The sequence below is a fragment of the Branchiostoma belcheri genome, unplaced genomic scaffold, assembly GCF_001625305.1.
Source record: "Branchiostoma belcheri isolate BF01 breed outbred unplaced genomic scaffold, Haploidv18h27 scaffold130, whole genome shotgun sequence".
Lineage (NCBI taxonomy): Eukaryota > Metazoa > Chordata > Leptocardii > Amphioxiformes > Branchiostomatidae > Branchiostoma > Branchiostoma belcheri.
Window position 1 is genome coordinate 86,218 of NW_017802714.1, and position 17,253 is coordinate 103,470.

The window sequence follows — 17,253 nt, forward strand, 5'->3', positions numbered from 1 at the left end:
ATCAAGAACATATCATATTGAACAAAAAAATAAATTTCCATTAGTCAAATCATACGTTATTATGAGTAAGAACAACATAAGAAACCAATATTTACACAAAGAAAATATCATAGCATGAGAAAACACGGAAAACAAAAACAAATCAGGAAGTGGTAGTTGGCTTCTCTATCAGGTCAGTTTTTAAATGTCTTTTGAAAGTTGGAAGGGATTGACAATTTTGCTGTGAGTGACTTAAACTGTTCCAAATTAAGGGGCCTCCAAACATTATCGTGAACTGTTTCATATTTGATTTTTTCAGGATTGGCCTTAAATAATGTTGCTTTCTAGTACTGTAACTGTGGATATCTGAGTTGTATTGAAATATATCCCGGAATTGAACTGGTTATTGTGAACTTTTTTTGTAAAACTTTGTGAACAAAAATTGCTGTTTGGAGTTTATTTATGTCATACACTGTTAAAATTTTCAAGTCTTAAAATAGAGCCGTAGTGTTAGCAAAAAAAATGGGACATTACATGCAATCAGATATCAAAACCGGAAGTTCCGCTGCAGTACCACAACAAGCCGCCAAGGGCCCAAAAACTAATCATATCGAGGTCTCATCAAGACCTACCCGCCTACCAAATATGAAGACAATACATTTAAGCCTTCTCGAGTTATTGTTTACAGACACACACACACACACACACACACACACACACACACACACACAAACGCCTAAAAACATAACCTTCTTGGCGAGGGTAATAAAACTTGATCTGGTGTTCCGGACTCCTGGAATATCATGTTACTGTTTTTTTGTGACCTCTTATTTTGCCATATGTGTGTGTGCTTTAGGCAGAAACCATCCATGTGAAAGGATTATGTAGATTATATTATCATTATGAATAATCTATATCATTTATGGTAATAACAATAATCTAATAACGCTGTACAAGGAAACACCATTTAATAACATGTATGAAAATTTGGCGGAGATAAGAGGTTCTGTTTCCTTGACTCCTTTCACAGACTCATGTACTGGGCGGACGATGGTAATGACAGAATTGCCCGTGCTGCGATGGACGGCAGTAACCCAACCGCCATCATCACGGGCGTGTCTAGACCCCGCGCCGTTACAATAGACTTTAGAGGTAAGAAACAACATAGAAAGAAACAATTTACTAAATATATTTATTTATTTATACACAAAAGAATTATTAACCAAGAAGGAACATTTTAAAACGCGTTCTTTAGTAGGTCGGTGTTACCTTATTGTATTGTATGAGGACAGGAGTGGTTTAAATAAATATGTACTACGTGTAAGTAAGGACGTTCAATCATGATTGAATGTCCTTGCAATTGGTGTAAGATATTGTCTATGTGCACGTCTACCCTCTCTGTAGTGTTACTCAATGATGTACTCTTTGAACTCGACAGTGGACTTGGACAGAGACCTTGAGTTGCCGTTTTAGATGCTTTAATCCGGAAGGGTTAGTAACGGTACAAACGTGGACGTGCTCAGTCTGGAGTCCAGGCAGAAAGAGAAGGAACTAGAGTCTGGGGTTACTCTACTAGACTGAGATACTTAATATTCAGATATGGACTAGTCTATCACAGAGAGTTAGAGGGGTGTCGTCTAACTTTGCTTAATATCACAACATCCCCCTTTGTTTAAAAGGTTAATTGTTTGGCATGCATTACCTCTATTCACTGCATTCTAGTGTCTCGCATGCATTACTGCTACTTGCTGCTTTGCTAACTTCTTCAAGTCCATAATCGTAGTCCAGAATCACAGTCCATTTTCCGGTTTGTACTGTCAACTTTAAATCTTACAAGTCCAATTTCACGGGTGGCTTCACAGCTCTTCCAGATCGAGTGATGTACGGTTGTGCTGCGGTGTCATTCAGGACTGGTGTCGGAGACTCGTCGACCGCGGACTTGTCGCTGGTGTCAACGCTGGATTCTTTTATCTTCTGAAGATGCTTTATGTTTCTCCGATATTGCACACCGTCTGGCGTTTCTACTAGCCATGATCTGGGTTGTTCTGTCTGCTGGATAACCGTAGCAGGTGTCCACTTCTTGTTTTGCTGCTGTATCCTTATTTCTTCTCCAGGTGATATCGGTGGGAGAGGACGGCTGGACTTGTCGTACTGCGTCTTCTGACGCTGCTGCTTCTGCTCTAGCTGTCGTCGCACGTTTTCGTGGTTGACAATCTTTGGCGTCAGCTGTTCGTTTGTCGTCGGCAGGCGCGTGCGCAATCTTCGACTCATCAGGAGTTGTGCCGGCGACGGTAGTGTGTTGTGTACTGGAGTGTTCCTGTACTCCAGCAGTGCGAGGAACGGGTCTTTGTTATCCGCTCTCGCCTTCTGTAACAGGCGTTTCATGGTCTGCACAGCTCTCTCAGCCAGTCCGTTTGACTGAGGATAGTGTGGGCTTGACGTGGTGTGTGTGAACGACCACGTTTGCGCGAATCTTGCAAACTCTTCACTCGCATACTGCGGTCCGTTGTCACTGATGACTTCCTCCGGGATTCCGTGCGTTGCGAATGTTTTCTTCAGCTTTACTATCACGTCTGTGGATCGGGTGCGCTCCAGTTTGTGAAACTCTATGTACTTGCTGTAGTAGTCCACAATCAGTATGAAGTCTTTCCCGTCCCAGTGAAACAGATCTGTTGCAACTTTCTGCCACGGTCTCTGCGGGACCGGATGTGGCGTCATTGGCTCTTTCACGTTGGAGGATCGATGTTCCTGGCATACTGCACATCTCTGGATCCTCTCGTCAATCTGGGCGTTTAGGCCTGGCCAGAACAGAATGTCTCGGGCTCTTGCCTTTGTCTTTTCTTGACCCAGATGACCTTCATGCAGGATGTCTAGCATCTCTTTTCGCATTGACCTTGGAACCAAGATCTTCTGCCCTTTGAAGATCACGTCATCATGGACGGTCAGCTCGTCCCGGTGGTTCCAGTATTCTGCGATTTGCGGGTCACACTTGTCTTTCGTGTCGGGCCATCCTTCTTTGATGGTGCCTTTGAGAGTGACTAATTGTGAGTCTTCTCTTGTTTCTCGGCGGACTTCTTTCATCCTCCGTGAGGACACAGGCAGGTTGCTTGTCACCACGTGCACCTTCTTGCATCAGGACAGCTCCTAGTCCGTACTTGGACGCATCTACTTGCAGGGTTGCTTCTTTGTGTGGGTCGTAATACGACAACGTGGAGGCTTCGGCTACGACTTTCTTCATGTCGGCGAACGCGTGTTTCCTCTTGTCGTCCCACACAAACTCTATGTCTTCTCTGAGAAGCTCTCGCAGCGGTGCTGTAACCTCTGACAGGTTAGGGGTAAACTTTGCGAGATAGTTGACCATCCCTAGCATCGTCATCACCTCTGCCTTGTTGGAGGGTGCCTTCATGCTGGTAATGGCTCTAACTTTCGTTCGGGTCTGGCTTCAACCCGTCCTTCGTGAGGATATGTCCGAAGTAGCCTACTTCTGGAGCAGCTACGACGACTTTCTCAGGGTTCAGTTTGACGCACTTGTCACGAGCTCTCTGGAGCATGGCTCTGAACCGAGAGTTGTGTTCCTCTTCTGTCCGACCGTGGACAAGGATGTCATCTACAATGACTTCTACTCCTTCCAGCTCCTGGAATATCTTGTCCATCTGTTTCTGGAATACTTCTTGCGCGGAATGGATCCCGAACGGTAACCGTGTAAAACAGTAACGGCCGTACACGGTGTTTAATGTTGTCAGCTTGGAACTCTCTTCGTCCAACTTGACTTGCCAGTATCCAGACCGTGCATCTACTACCGAGAAGTACTTTGATCCGGCCAGCCTGGTCGTGATGTCTTCTAGTGTCGGTAGTTGATAGTGTTCACGTTTTATTGCCTTATTCAGGTCTCGTGGATCCAAACACACCCTCAGTTTGCCGGTGCGTGGCTTCTCGACCACTACAAGGGAGTTTACCCAGTCCGTCGGTTCGTCCACTTTCCTTATCACTCCGAGTCGTTCCATTCTGTCGAGCTCTGCCTTGAGCGGATCCCTCAGTGATACAGGAATTCTTCTTGGCGGGTGGACCTTTGGCGGTACACTGTGGTCGAGCTGGATCGTGTGTTCGCCTGGAAGCTGCCCGATTCCCTCGAAGACGTCTTTGTACTCTTCTAGAATGCTCTGGGCTGTCTGTGTCTCTTGCACTGTCAACACTAGCTTTATGAGTTGAAGGGACAGACACGCTTTAAGGCTTAGTACTGGCGCTGCGTCGGCTCTCACGATGTAGAACTCCAAGACGCCAGATTTTCCTTTGTAACCGCACGTGAGACGGCACTTCCCTCTCACCTCTAAGGGAACGTTACCATAGCCATAGAGACGAGTCGTCGCTGGCATCACACGCTTGTGTTTCAACTGTTGCCATACTTTCTCTGGCAACACGTTTACTTGGGCTCCGGTGTCTAACTTGCACCTGAGACTTCTGCTCATCTCCTCGACATGGAGATCTACGAAGACCTGGTCACCTACTGTGCGCGTCTTGCTCACCGTTTCGATGTGGAACTCTTCTAGGTTCTCACTTACGGTCCTGACTTCTTGCACTGTAGGCTTCTTCGACCTGCAAACTGCTGCGAAGTGGTTCCTCTTGCCGCACTTTCTACAGCTTTGCCCGTTTGCTGGACAGGTTTCCGATGACATGTGGCTCCTGCCACATTTGTCACATGCCCTACTTCCCTGAGTGGCTTGGTATGTCCTGGTCCGTGGAGTCGTACCCTTTCTCTTGGGGTCTCCTTTCCGTGACCTCGGATTCTTCCTAACCATATGCACTGCGGTTTGCTCCATCGTTTGGATGCTCTGTTTTGATACTTCCGCAGCTCGGCAGATAGCTTCGCACTTTGCAAGACTAAGGTTACTCTCCCTCAGCAGTCGCTCGCGAACTTTGCCGTCCAGAATACCACATAGTATCCTGTCTCTGATCAGGGACTCTCTTATATCCCCAAAACCACATTCTGAAGCTAGGGTTCTCAGATCTGTGACATATTCATCAAATGTTTCTCCACTACTCTGTCCTCTGGTGAAGAATTTGTACCTTTCGACAGTCTCATTCTTCTTCGGGTTGCAGTATGACTCGAACGCAGCCACAATCTGCTCTGCTGTTCGGTCTTTCTCTGCAATTGGCGCATTCTCAGCATTCACAAATGTCAAGGTGCCATACACTTTCCGTGCATTTTCACCCATTAAGTATAGAAGGGTCTTTCTTCTCTTAGCAGCATCGTCTTCCACTGCTAGATCAATATATAATTGTATTTCTTCTTCCATCTTTTCCACGTTAGGCTTAGGTTTACTGGAATTTACATCGAGCGGCCCTGGTGCCCTCAAACTGTGACCTTCCGCCATCTTTTAGGCTTGTTTTCAACTTGTCAAACTTTTACAAAGCTGCAGCTGCTTGAGCTTGCCTGAGCTTGTTTTTCCAATTATCACACTTGTCTAGAGTTCAGAGTTCAGGGTTAGCAAGGCTCAGATGTAGACGCTCTGTCTGGAATGCCTGCACGTCTGACCTGCCACTTCCTGGCTGTTTGACGGCTACCGCCTGCTTCAGGCTATAGGGAATATAGGAATTCTCCTACCTCGTGGCATGCTGTCTTCAAAACTGCACTTTTGTCTTGAGAACTGGCCTTTTCCTCCTTCTTGAGGGTTGAAAGCCAAGGTTCTTGAACTTCTGACACCATGATGTACTCTTTGAACTCGACAGTGGACTTGGACAGAGACCTTGAGTTGCCGTTTTAGATGCTTTAATCCGGAAGGGTTAGTAACGGTACAAAAGTGGACGTGCTCAGTCTGGAGTCCAGGCAGAAAGAGAAGGAACTAGAGTCTGGGGTTACTCTACTAGACTGAGATACTTAATATTCAGATATGGACTAGTCTATCACAGAGAGTTAGAGGGGTACGCGGGTGTCGTCTAACTTTGCTTAATATCACAACACTCAACAGTTGCAGTATTCACATTGATGGGTGCATAAATCCTTCGTTTATTTCTCTCATTTAGAGGACCGGCTGTACTACTCTGATGGGCCCCGCATAAACAGCTCAGACCTGCTGGGTAACGATATACAACAACTGCTGTATGAAGACGGGAAGTGGGTGCGGGGGATTGCTGTTGACGAGAACTACGTCTACTGGTCGTCTCAATGGCGTGATTCATCATACCAAGGGAAAGTCGGAATGTAAGAAAATCCAATCTATCTGGTAAAGACTAATGTAGAAATCTCCCTGCTGATGTCATCTTATTTGGTCCATGTTGTATTGAGTTACATGATTTATTTTGTAAACATAACTTATCTTTGTTTAGTAGGAGGTGGATTATATTTAGGTTACCTTCAAGTTGGTTTTGTACCGACTTAGGATAAGTATTAACCCCGGATTTAGTCCCCGGCTCCATTGACCAATAACAGCGATCGTTTCGCGGCGGTGTTCTGTAATAGCGCCCCAGGGCTTCCACGCCCGACCTCAGTATGCACAAATAATCCCGTCGTCCTTTGTGTGATAGTTATTCCGGTAAACTAACTTGAAAATAACACTTGGTACGGAATCCCCACACCTGATGTGCGTTACCATTTGGGGTACATTATATCGTCCGGAAGCTATTGAAAACAGACCTTTTGCTTCATATTTTGATCACAGTTTAGTAACATGAACGGATGCTCACAAAAGATGTGTTTCACTGCATGTACGTTTAAGAGGTTTTCTACTTTTATTGTTTGTTTTTGGCGACGCCTCAGGGACGGAGGCATTTGTGTACTAAGATCGCTTTAAAAGGATGTCAAAATTGCACGAATGTATTTCCAAGTGTAGCCTTCGGCCATGTGGTCTTTGTACCGAGAAGTAAACGCCTTTGTTTTATTTGCATATAAAAGGCCCCATTCGGGTCTAACTACTCGTTTTACATAAACAATAGTCGTCTTATGTAACTGTTCATGATGTTTAAAAACATGTTTTTTTATCAACAGAAAAAAGTACATTCTTTTAGTTCCGGCATAAGAAAAAGAAAACTAGTAGCAATATAGCAAAGCTATTTCCTGTTTCCTTAGGTGGTATGGATCAGACGTAAAAGTGAGCAAACGTCATACGAAGTGATGGTTTCATCATCTTCTATTTAAATTTTGATTTTGTTGACAAAATCAGGACTATTCTGTACATGATGCTGAGATTTCCCCACTAGTGGTCCCAAAATCTTGGCTAGAAAGCCTGCTAACTCATAGGTGACAGAGCCTATACCGGAGACTATGGGTCGTAGGGGGACACTTCGTTTGTGGATTTTGGGAAGGCCGTAGAAAGCAGGGGGTTGTTCCGTTGTGGGATTGAGTTTTAGGTAGGTGGCGGGATCCAGAAGTCCTTCAGTTTGCAATTTTTTTCCATTGAGAGATGTACTGATTTTTCCCTTAAACTTGTTAGTGGGGTCCTTTTTCAAGGGCATTTAGGTGTCTTTGCCTCCCCATAGGTCCAAAACCTTCCTGTCGCACTGCTCCCTGTCTAAGACTACTGTACATCTGCCCTTGTCTGCAGGAAGAGTCAATATGTCTTGATTGGTGGCCAAATATTTAAGAGCGGCCCGTTCCTTCCGTGTGATGTTACTAGCAGGGGGTTTGGAGACTTTCGGGCGGTAGCTACTTTGGTGCGCAAGGCTTCAGCTTGTCTCTGTGGTAAACGTGCCCGAATTGCTGTTTATCCATGTGACCCTTCCCTCCTGGTCCAATACTGTACTACAGTAGTGTATGTAGGGTAAGAATAAGCTAGTGTATATAGCTTACAATGCTTGTCTATTTAGGAACGGCTTCGTGCTTATTGACTCGTTGAAAAGCTTGGTTAGTCGGGTTCCAAGGATATGTGCACCCACTTTTAGGAGCCTATTGTCCACATTATCGAGTCCAGTGGCTTTCCTTACTTTGAGAATTTGGTCAACTGGTTTATAACAAATTCTTCCGTAATTGGTGTAAAGACAAGTGTTCTTGTGGATTTGTTAACGAACTGGAAAACTGGACAGAACTGAATGAATGCTTTATTTTCTTGGTGCAAGCTACAAGACGTGACAAATATGCGGCTGGTTTGAATCCTTGAATTTTTGAAATGCTAATCAGGTGAAAACAGGCATTCATGGAAACACCTGTTACGAGATGCTGCTTCTTGGCTTCTGATTGGCCTCAAACCCAGCCATCGCATGTTTGTCACAGCCGTATACAGTAAAATTTGATTAGTTGTACTGAGTGTTATGTTCACATTAAGTTGTTTCTTTTTTATATGTACCTTGAGTTGCACCAAACTTGTGATTATGTTATGCTACTTGAGTTCATTTAAGTTGGAATGTTCTTTTTTGTGGAATGATTAGTGTGATACTGATGATGGATGGAGCAAATGAGAATAAGTAAGGGCCTCTCATTTATAAGAACTTATACGAGCTTAGACCTTTGTTTACGTTAAGTTACTTGTACTTTACTTTGGCTTTAAGCAAGAAATGTTCTGTTATCTATCTTTTCTTTTCATTCATGGCTCGAAGTATCTCGTCATTTCATGTTCTAAGCTTGATGTTTATCTTTATGTGTATGGCATGATGTTTTTCGTATCGTTAAGTTCTAAGCTGGATATGATTATTTGGATATTCTCTTTGTTGTTATTAATCATGAGGAACCCTTATTATGTTATTACTAATATGAACCACTATTCCTTTATTGTCTATATTACCTTCTGCGGTCGTCTTCCCCTATTTGAAATCTTTAGAAACCCCTTTTCTTCCCTTGGCATTTATGACATCACCAAAAGTTAATATTTGTAGCTTTAATTGTAATGGGTTGGGCGACCGCAGAAAACGAAACGAAATATTTACATGGCTAAAGGACAAATCATATAACATTTTTTGTTTACAAGAAACCCACTCTACGGTGAAACAAGAAGAGCTCTGGCAATCAGAATGGGGGGGGGGTCCTGTTTTATATAATCACGGTCTTAGTAACAGTAAAGGAGTTTTAATCTTATTTAAGAATATTTTTTCATACACCATCCATCAGACCCTGAGCGATAACTCAGGGCGGTGGTTGGTTTTAGATATCACCATAGATTCTATACGCTTTTGTTTGGCCAATATTTACGCCCCCAACACCTATGACCCAGACTTCTTCTTTAACCTTGAGACGACCATACAAAACTATATAGCATCTGATTTACATACTATTATTGTTGGGGATTTCAATACTGTGCTGAACATCGATATAGACAGAGCTGGGAATCAAGCATCTAATTATCACCCAAACTGTTTAAGAGCTATTAATTCCTTATGTGCCAACTTAGATTTACTTGATATTTACAGATATAAGAACCCCAAAATAATACGTTATACATGGAGACGCAAACGCCAGGCTAGCCGAATAGATTATTTTTGACATCCTTTTCCTTAACCTCTGCCATAGAGAAAGTTGTTATAGAAAGTAGCTTGAGATCAGATCACTCCCTTATTGGATTAACAGTTACTACCTCCATAATACCGCGAGGCCGTGGATTTTGGAGGTTAAACCAAGATTTGTTAAGTGATCGGACATTTGTAAAAGAGACCTTGGAGTTTATTACTAATTTCTTTCAATTTAATGTTGATTCAGCTAATCCACATATTGTGTGGGAGGCCTTCAAATGCTCAGTTCGAGGCCATATAATCAAATTTGTATCATGGAAAGCCAAACAAGTTAAAGATAATGAACTCTCCCTTTCAGGTGAGATCGACAGATTGCAAAAACAGCTTGATACTTTTTTTGATATGGACACTTTCCAACGTTACAAAATAAGAAACTGCAGCTAGAATTGCTCTACCAAACCAAATGTAGTAATATGATTAGTGGAAGGAGAGCCAAGTGGATGGAGCAGGGTGAAAAATGTACAAAACTTTTTTTTAAATCTTATAAACAGAGGAACAGCAAGGAAAACATGACTAAATTTGTTACACCTGAGGGATCAGTCAAAACTGACCCCCAGGAAATTCTTCTTGACCAAGTCAAATTCTTTTCCAATCTCTATTCCTTCAAAGAACCGCCTATCTCTTTGGAGAGTGATATTTTTGAACCCTTTTTCCCTAACGTTCCCCATGTTTCACTGTCCGCTGATCAACGGGACTTCTGTGAAGGTCTTATTACCGAGAAGGAGCTGAAAGTTGCTATTGACTCATTTTCATCGGGGAGAGCGCCTGGCTTAGATGGTCTTCCAGTAGATTTTTACAAGAATTTCTTTAATTACATAAAAAAGCCTATGCTTGATTCCTTTAACTATTCGTACCGAATGGGTCACTTATCCGATACACAAAAAACTGGTCTTATTTCCCTGATACTAAAGCAAGACTCCACGGGACAAGATAAAGACCCTTCTCAGATTAAAAATTGTCGGCCCTTAACACTATTAAATTGTGACGTCCGTATATTATCTAAATGCATAGCCCTGCGTATGAAAAAATAATTCCAAATCTAATATCTTATGATCAAACAGGTTTCCTAGCAGGGCGGTGCATTAGTGATAATATACGCAGAATCTTAGAAATAATAAGATATTATGAATGTAACGAACTACCTGGATTAATTTTTGTGGCAGATTTTGAAAAAGCTTTCGATACCATCAGACTTGATTTTATTATTAAAACACTCGAATATTTTGGTTTTGGTGGGGGTTTTCTAAATTGGATAAGAGTTTTATATAAAGATATCTGTAGTAAAGTAATTAATTATGGACATATCTCCCACTCCTTTTCCCTGTCCCGGGGAGTCCGTCAGGGATGTCCTCTTTCGCCATACTTGTTTATATTAGGGGTTGAAATGTTAGCTATGAAGATAAGAAACAATATGGAAATAAAAGGATTAAGTACTTATGGGATAGAAACAAAAATTTCTCAATATGCAGACGACTCTTACTTTCCTTTAGCTCCGAAACTTGGTACTCTTTACGCTTTAGTTAAAGATTTGGAAGATTTTGCATTGTTATCAGGGTTAACACCTAATTTTGACAAATGTGTAATAAGACGTATCAGTTCTTTAAAGGGCACTGACTTTTATTTACCTTGTCCCTTACTGATTCAATGGACTGATGGACCGATAGATCTCTTGGGAATTCATATTCCGCAGCAAATATCAGATTTGATAAATGTAAATTTGATAGGAAATTCGCAAAGATACATAAATTATTATATCCTTGGAAGACAAAGTCATTAACTCTTATGGGTAAAGTTACTCTTATCAATACACTTATAGTATCACAATTTGTATTTTTACTTACCTCTCTCACGTCCCCTCCCTCTGAGTTTTTTGATAAATATGAGAAGAAAATTTCTATATTTTCAATTTCTATGGGGGGGTGGGCCTGAGCGAGTTAAGAGAAAAACTATATATAGTGCTTACGAATATGGAGGACTTAAACTTAGGAATTTGCGATCTGTCGACCTCACCCTTAAGGCCTCTTGGATGCCTAAATTATACATGAACAAAGAATGGTTTTGCTCTAAGTTGTTATTTTTTTCTTGTCCATTATTCAGAACAAACTTATTCCCCTTTGTACAACTTGCTGTCAATAATTTTGATTGTTTTATGGGAAAGAAAGCACCAATAAATTCCTTTTTAGACAAATTATCCAAGCTTGGCTACGCTTTCAACTCAGACCACCTGAGGAAGTGGACGAAATCAAGCAACAATTACTTTGTTTGAACTCAAATATACGTATCGGTGATAAACCTTTCTTTTCGATAGCATTTGACAATGGGGGAGTTCGTTTTCTTAATGGCATCTTGGATTCAGAAAACAGATTTTTTTCTTACTAGACTTTTATAACAATATTTGGGGATGTCTGCCCGGAATTCCAGTATAATCAATTAGTTTCTGCGATCCCATTACATTGGAAAGAGGCCCTTAGACAGGAATCTAATGCTATACAGGTGTGTGTGCAGATTTGTAGAGATAGAACTTGGCTTTGGAAAAAAAAATTAATAAATATTTGTATACTTTTTTCATGGAAGAGTGCAAGCTAAGGGAACTGTCTTATAAAACACAACACTCCTGGGAAGAATATTTTAACACACCCATCCGCTGGAAACAGGTTTACAGCTTAATTTATAAACTTTCTATAGACACCCATACCAGAATGTTTCAATATAAGATACTCTTCAAATTTTTGACATCAAATAGAACACTATATACATGGAAATTAGTAGACTCCCCTATGTGTTATCTCTGTAATAAAGAGGAAGAGTCAGTCATTCATTTGTTTTGGAATTGTCGTGTAGTTGTTAATTTCTGGTCTGAGGTGAATGACTGGCTTGTCAAACATACCAATAATCAACTACATTTGAATGCTTTTAACGTTATATTTGGTGACTTGAGCGATCGATGCCCAGCCCTGTCTATAATCTCATTATCCTTTTAGGTAAACATTACATATTTAAATATCGCCAGAAAAGGTTAGACTTACACGGTTTCATTTCTTACATTTCTTACTTTCAAAAATTGGAATACATAATTGCAAAAAGACAAGATAAGATTCAGAAACATATTGGGAAGTGGGGTAAACTTTATAGTGTCCTTTCAACTTAGTTTCGTTAATAGTTTGTGATTTCTAGGGTTCCTCATCACTTATATTATGTTCTTTTAATGATCATACACCATTGTCTCCTGATTTTGTGTTTTACTTTTGTGGTTTACACATGTGTTTCCTTATTTTGTATACATGCCATACTTTCTGTCCAATATATATGTGAAAATATCAATAAAAAGAAAGAGTTTAAAAAAAAAACGAACTGGAAAGCGGTAAGGTGGGGAACATTTGAAATAGAGTTATACAAATCACCCACAACTTTGTGAAAGAAGACATTAAGGTAATCCACTATTACTTAAGTGGCTGTGATATTCTGGCCATTATGTATAATACAGATTCTGGTGTCTTCTTTGGTAATAAATTACGAATGGCTTTCCACATTCCCGCCTATCCCTCTTCTGATCCTTTGATAATTGAGTGTACAGCATGATCTCTTTTGGCCTTCCGGCACAAGTACTTTACTTGGTTTTCCATTGCCTTATATTCCGCCATGTCGGTTGCGTTACCTGGGCTTTTGGCCTTTTTATACAAATGCTTTTAATTGGCGCATGCACATTCGCGACACTGGTGACAAGGTCTATCCATGCTGTAGCATGCTCCAGCTGTACGTCAACAGTTGAGAAGTTGTCTAGTATGTGCCATGGCACCTGGGTCAGATCATGAAGGAATTTCTCCTCACTAAATTTCCTGTAGTTCCTTGTATCGTTGAAGGCACTCATTTGTCACGTATAGATACAGTTACTAGTAGATTCTTTCATCAGTGACAAGTTATTTGAAGGGTGAGAGTACTAACCTCCAAATTTTCGATGGCTATCAGTCCAACTTGTTCACGGAATAATCTCGCGAGAGCGCGAGACTAGGCCCGAGACTTGTAGTCCCTTCTATTAATTACAGTAGTTTGTGTCCTATGACTTTAGCCCTGTGATAAGCAAATGTCATTGCATGATCACTGAACCCCCCTCCATATGTTACTTGGTTATGAAGGTTGGATTGCTCATTCGTTAAGATTACATCTATAGAAGAGCTGGATGTGTCAGTGATTCGTGTCGATGTAGTGATGATGTTTACAAGTTGGTGTAGCATACGTGAAAATCTCAGCTTACCAATTGGACCGGCATTGTCTGTTCTAAGACAGTCACAATTTAGGATACCCATTATAATGGTCTTCTTATGCTCATCATTGACAGTGTTCATACAATCATCAAATTTATCTAGGAAGTCGACGTTGTCGGCTGGGGTCGATACATGCTACAGACTAAGATGTTTTAACGAGAAGGTGGCATAATTTCTGCCCATACGGCTTCAAGGCCGGGAATTTCTAGGTCTGGTCGAGCTTTGAATGGTTATTGTTGAGAAATATAAAGACGAGAAGACTATAATTGCGAGCCCTTCCGCCTGTGTATGACCATTTAGTTATTTCTTGTTCTTTACAATCGTATTTGATGTTAATGGTTTATGTTTAAGGTTTACCCACAGATGACACAACACACTTTCAGCTGACTTAAGACATGTACCAACTCTCTCACAGTTTAAAGCAGCCCTAAAACGTATGTCGTATGAAACCTGTCTTCTTGATCTGTTTTTCCCTGGTGAAATAAATAAACAAACATGTCATTACATTGTAGTAAGAATACTACTGCAACTCCCTGATAGAATTTATTGTACGAAAACCATCATTATACAAAGACACGCAGACACACACACACACACACACACACACAATATATATACACACACACACACATACACACACACACAAGGTTTCACAGACAGACACACACGTACACACACTACACACACACACACAAACACACACACACACATACATACACATACACAGAATACACATGTGGACACACGCACGCACATAGAGACACCAACACACACACACACACACAGAAACACACACGGCCACACACACACACACAGAAACACACACGCGCGTGCACACACGCACACACACACACACACACACACACTCACACATACATACATACATACATACATACATACATAGTATTACATACATAGTATTGCATACACATGGATATAATTTAGGTGTATGCATAAATACATACATCCATACTTGAACAGACACAATAAGTTACTCTGTTTCAATCCCCCAGGTTATCCAAGTCAGACTTGACCAAGACTGTCCTGGTGGAGGGTCTGGTATGGCCACGGGGCATCCGCCTGTCCACGGCAGCGCCTCCTGGCGTCACCACTGGTAAGTACATATCCAGACAGGTTTTGCACCTCTATTCTGTAGGCAACAGGGTCTGGCAACTAATATATATATATTAACGTATCATTGTGTCCGAATGGAGAAGCGTAAGAAGTGGATCCTAAGATTAGCAATTGTCGTCTTTGGTACATATTGTACATATCGTGGTGTCAACATCATCTTAAAAAAGTCTGCTTGCACTTAGCTATCAGTTAGCACAGGGGCTGGGACTCTAGTTGAATGTGCATTTGGTAAATAGGATGCACAGTTGAACTGCTCGGCTTTCTATTCAAACATTTCAGTGATCCCTACATCACCAGCAACAACTGTGAAGACAAGCACAGCTCCAGTCACTACACCTTCGACTGCTGAGGGAAAAACTGCTCTGGTCATCACACCTTCGACTGCTGAGGGAAACACTGCTCCGGTCATCACACCTATGACTGTGGAGCAAAGCACGGCTCCGGTCACTACGCTATTGCAAGGCGGTAAGTAGTTAATAAAAACTCGGCAATGCGTTTTTTTGTTAAGACCTAATACTGTGCCAATTTCTGTTTCTGTCAGTCAATGGGAACCGATTTAAAATCACATTGCTCCAGTCGAGTCTGAGTGGGAGAGTTTAACAGTGACTGGTTTGTCGAGAAGAAGAAGTCGAGTCTGAGAGTTATTGTATAGAGAATACCAGTTCTCTATGCAGTTATGAACTAGTTTCCTAAAATAGTATGAATTTGATTTTTGCAAAGCTTAAAGGATATAATGTTTCTGTAGGTTGTCCAGTGAGTTACACCTTACACGGGGATTCGTGCTTCAAGGCGTACAACCAAGTCAAAACCTACAGTCAGGCCAGACAGGTGTGTGCAGCGGATGGGGGGCTCCTCGCCATGCCGAAGGACAGAGAAGTGGACGACTTCTTGTTGGACCTAAAGAACGCCGTGGATACCAATTCTCCTTTCTGGTTGGGCCTGAACAATCAGAACGGAGAGGTAGGGTGGGCGTGGGAAGACGGGACTCCATACAGCCCAGCCGCAGACTGGACTGGGTGGCAGCCCAGGGAACCCAACAGTAACGGAGAAGGCTGTGTCAACCACCTCGGGGCCGGATGGAACGACGCGCCGTGCTCGTCCGCATCCAACTTCATCTGCCAGCTAAAGGACGGTATGTCAAAATTATGTCAACTTTACCTCCGCAAATTAGTAACATTATTTTGTTCCTTTTTCTCTCCTTCAACTCCAAATTAATATCAATGACTCGGACCACACGGTTGTCCCTCCTGTCTCACAGTGATCCTTGTTGTTTGGTTATATTGATGGAGCAATGTGGCAGGGCCGACCTCCAGGGACGGCTGGTCACCAATATGGTGTTGGAATAAATTATGTAACAATATGACGGAACAAACTGGAGGGGCTGGTCACTATCAACCTGAACCTCGTTGTTATAAGTCAAAATAACAAGATCAGTTGTTGGGCTGGACCATGTTACGGTGACATTGCAAATGTTACAGTTCTACCTAACAGGCTGTTTTCTTACACAGCGCTAGCGATCCGCTGCCCCCTCGGGTACTTCCGGTGCGGACACGGTCATGCCTGCACCCTGACCTGGAGGCGGTGTGACGGGAGGACGGACTGTTCGGACGGGAGTGACGAGGACGGTTGTGGTAAGCTGCTCTCACAAAGTCCTTTTAGTTTTCACATGCAAACAGTTGCTCGTACAATAACCTTACTTGTAAATTCAATTTTCTTTCCAAGGGAAGAAGGTCTTGATATTAAGCATTATTTACTCCTGTTACCGTCATGCTTTTCTCACAATATTAACTCCCATCATCCAAAGTCTGTTGACTATACTATTTGTTTTGTCGTGGCCCTTAATGCTGAAAAAAATTGAAAGTAACAAGAAAATAAATAGAAATAAAAGAATAGAATCATTATTATGGTAAAAGTCCGATGATTTTATGATGCTGCCAAAAAAGTTTCAACTTGCATTTCGGGCAGAATTCTTACTGGATCATTTTTACATCTTTGTCAGTGCCTCCTGTCGATGTTTAAAGCATGTGAATGGTACAATGGCTATTTTGTAATATGCAGAGTGCCTGCCGATTCCTGTGGATTTCAACCTCGGCGGTAGACTTACAATGTTACCCAATCAGCTGGACCAGACGACGTTTGAGGAGATACAGAATTCCTCTGCCGTGGACCTGCTCAACAGTTCGCCCACAAACGGACAGAACCGACATCCCGAGTTCCGGGAATTCGCATCTACAGTGATTTTCCCGCAATGTGCTGTACCCAAAGAGAACGACACTACCTGCTCTTTGTCTCGTCATGCAGACAACGCGACCTCTTGCATGTGAGTAAACACGCTTCGTTACGTTGATCATGATTTTTGACGACGCCTAAGGGGCGGAGCCGTTGAAATAGTACTGCGATTTGAGTTGAAAATATTCTAAGAATTCCACGTAAAGCATTCAATAGG

General features: G+C 42.0%; 1 protein-coding gene across 1 annotated transcript in view; it reads left to right on the forward strand.

Moving 5' to 3' along the window:
• LOC109463999 overlaps positions 1-17,253 on the forward strand; it is a 32,345-nt gene that overhangs the window by 5,464 nt on the left and 9,628 nt on the right. Inside the window, 7 exon segments of the mRNA XM_019760922.1 lie at positions 1,010-1,131; positions 6,001-6,178; positions 14,687-14,787; positions 15,105-15,272; positions 15,535-15,939; positions 16,322-16,438; positions 16,866-17,127. Of these exon segments, the coding sequence (XP_019616481.1) occupies positions 1,010-1,131; positions 6,001-6,178; positions 14,687-14,787; positions 15,105-15,272; positions 15,535-15,939; positions 16,322-16,438; positions 16,866-17,127 (1,353 nt within the window).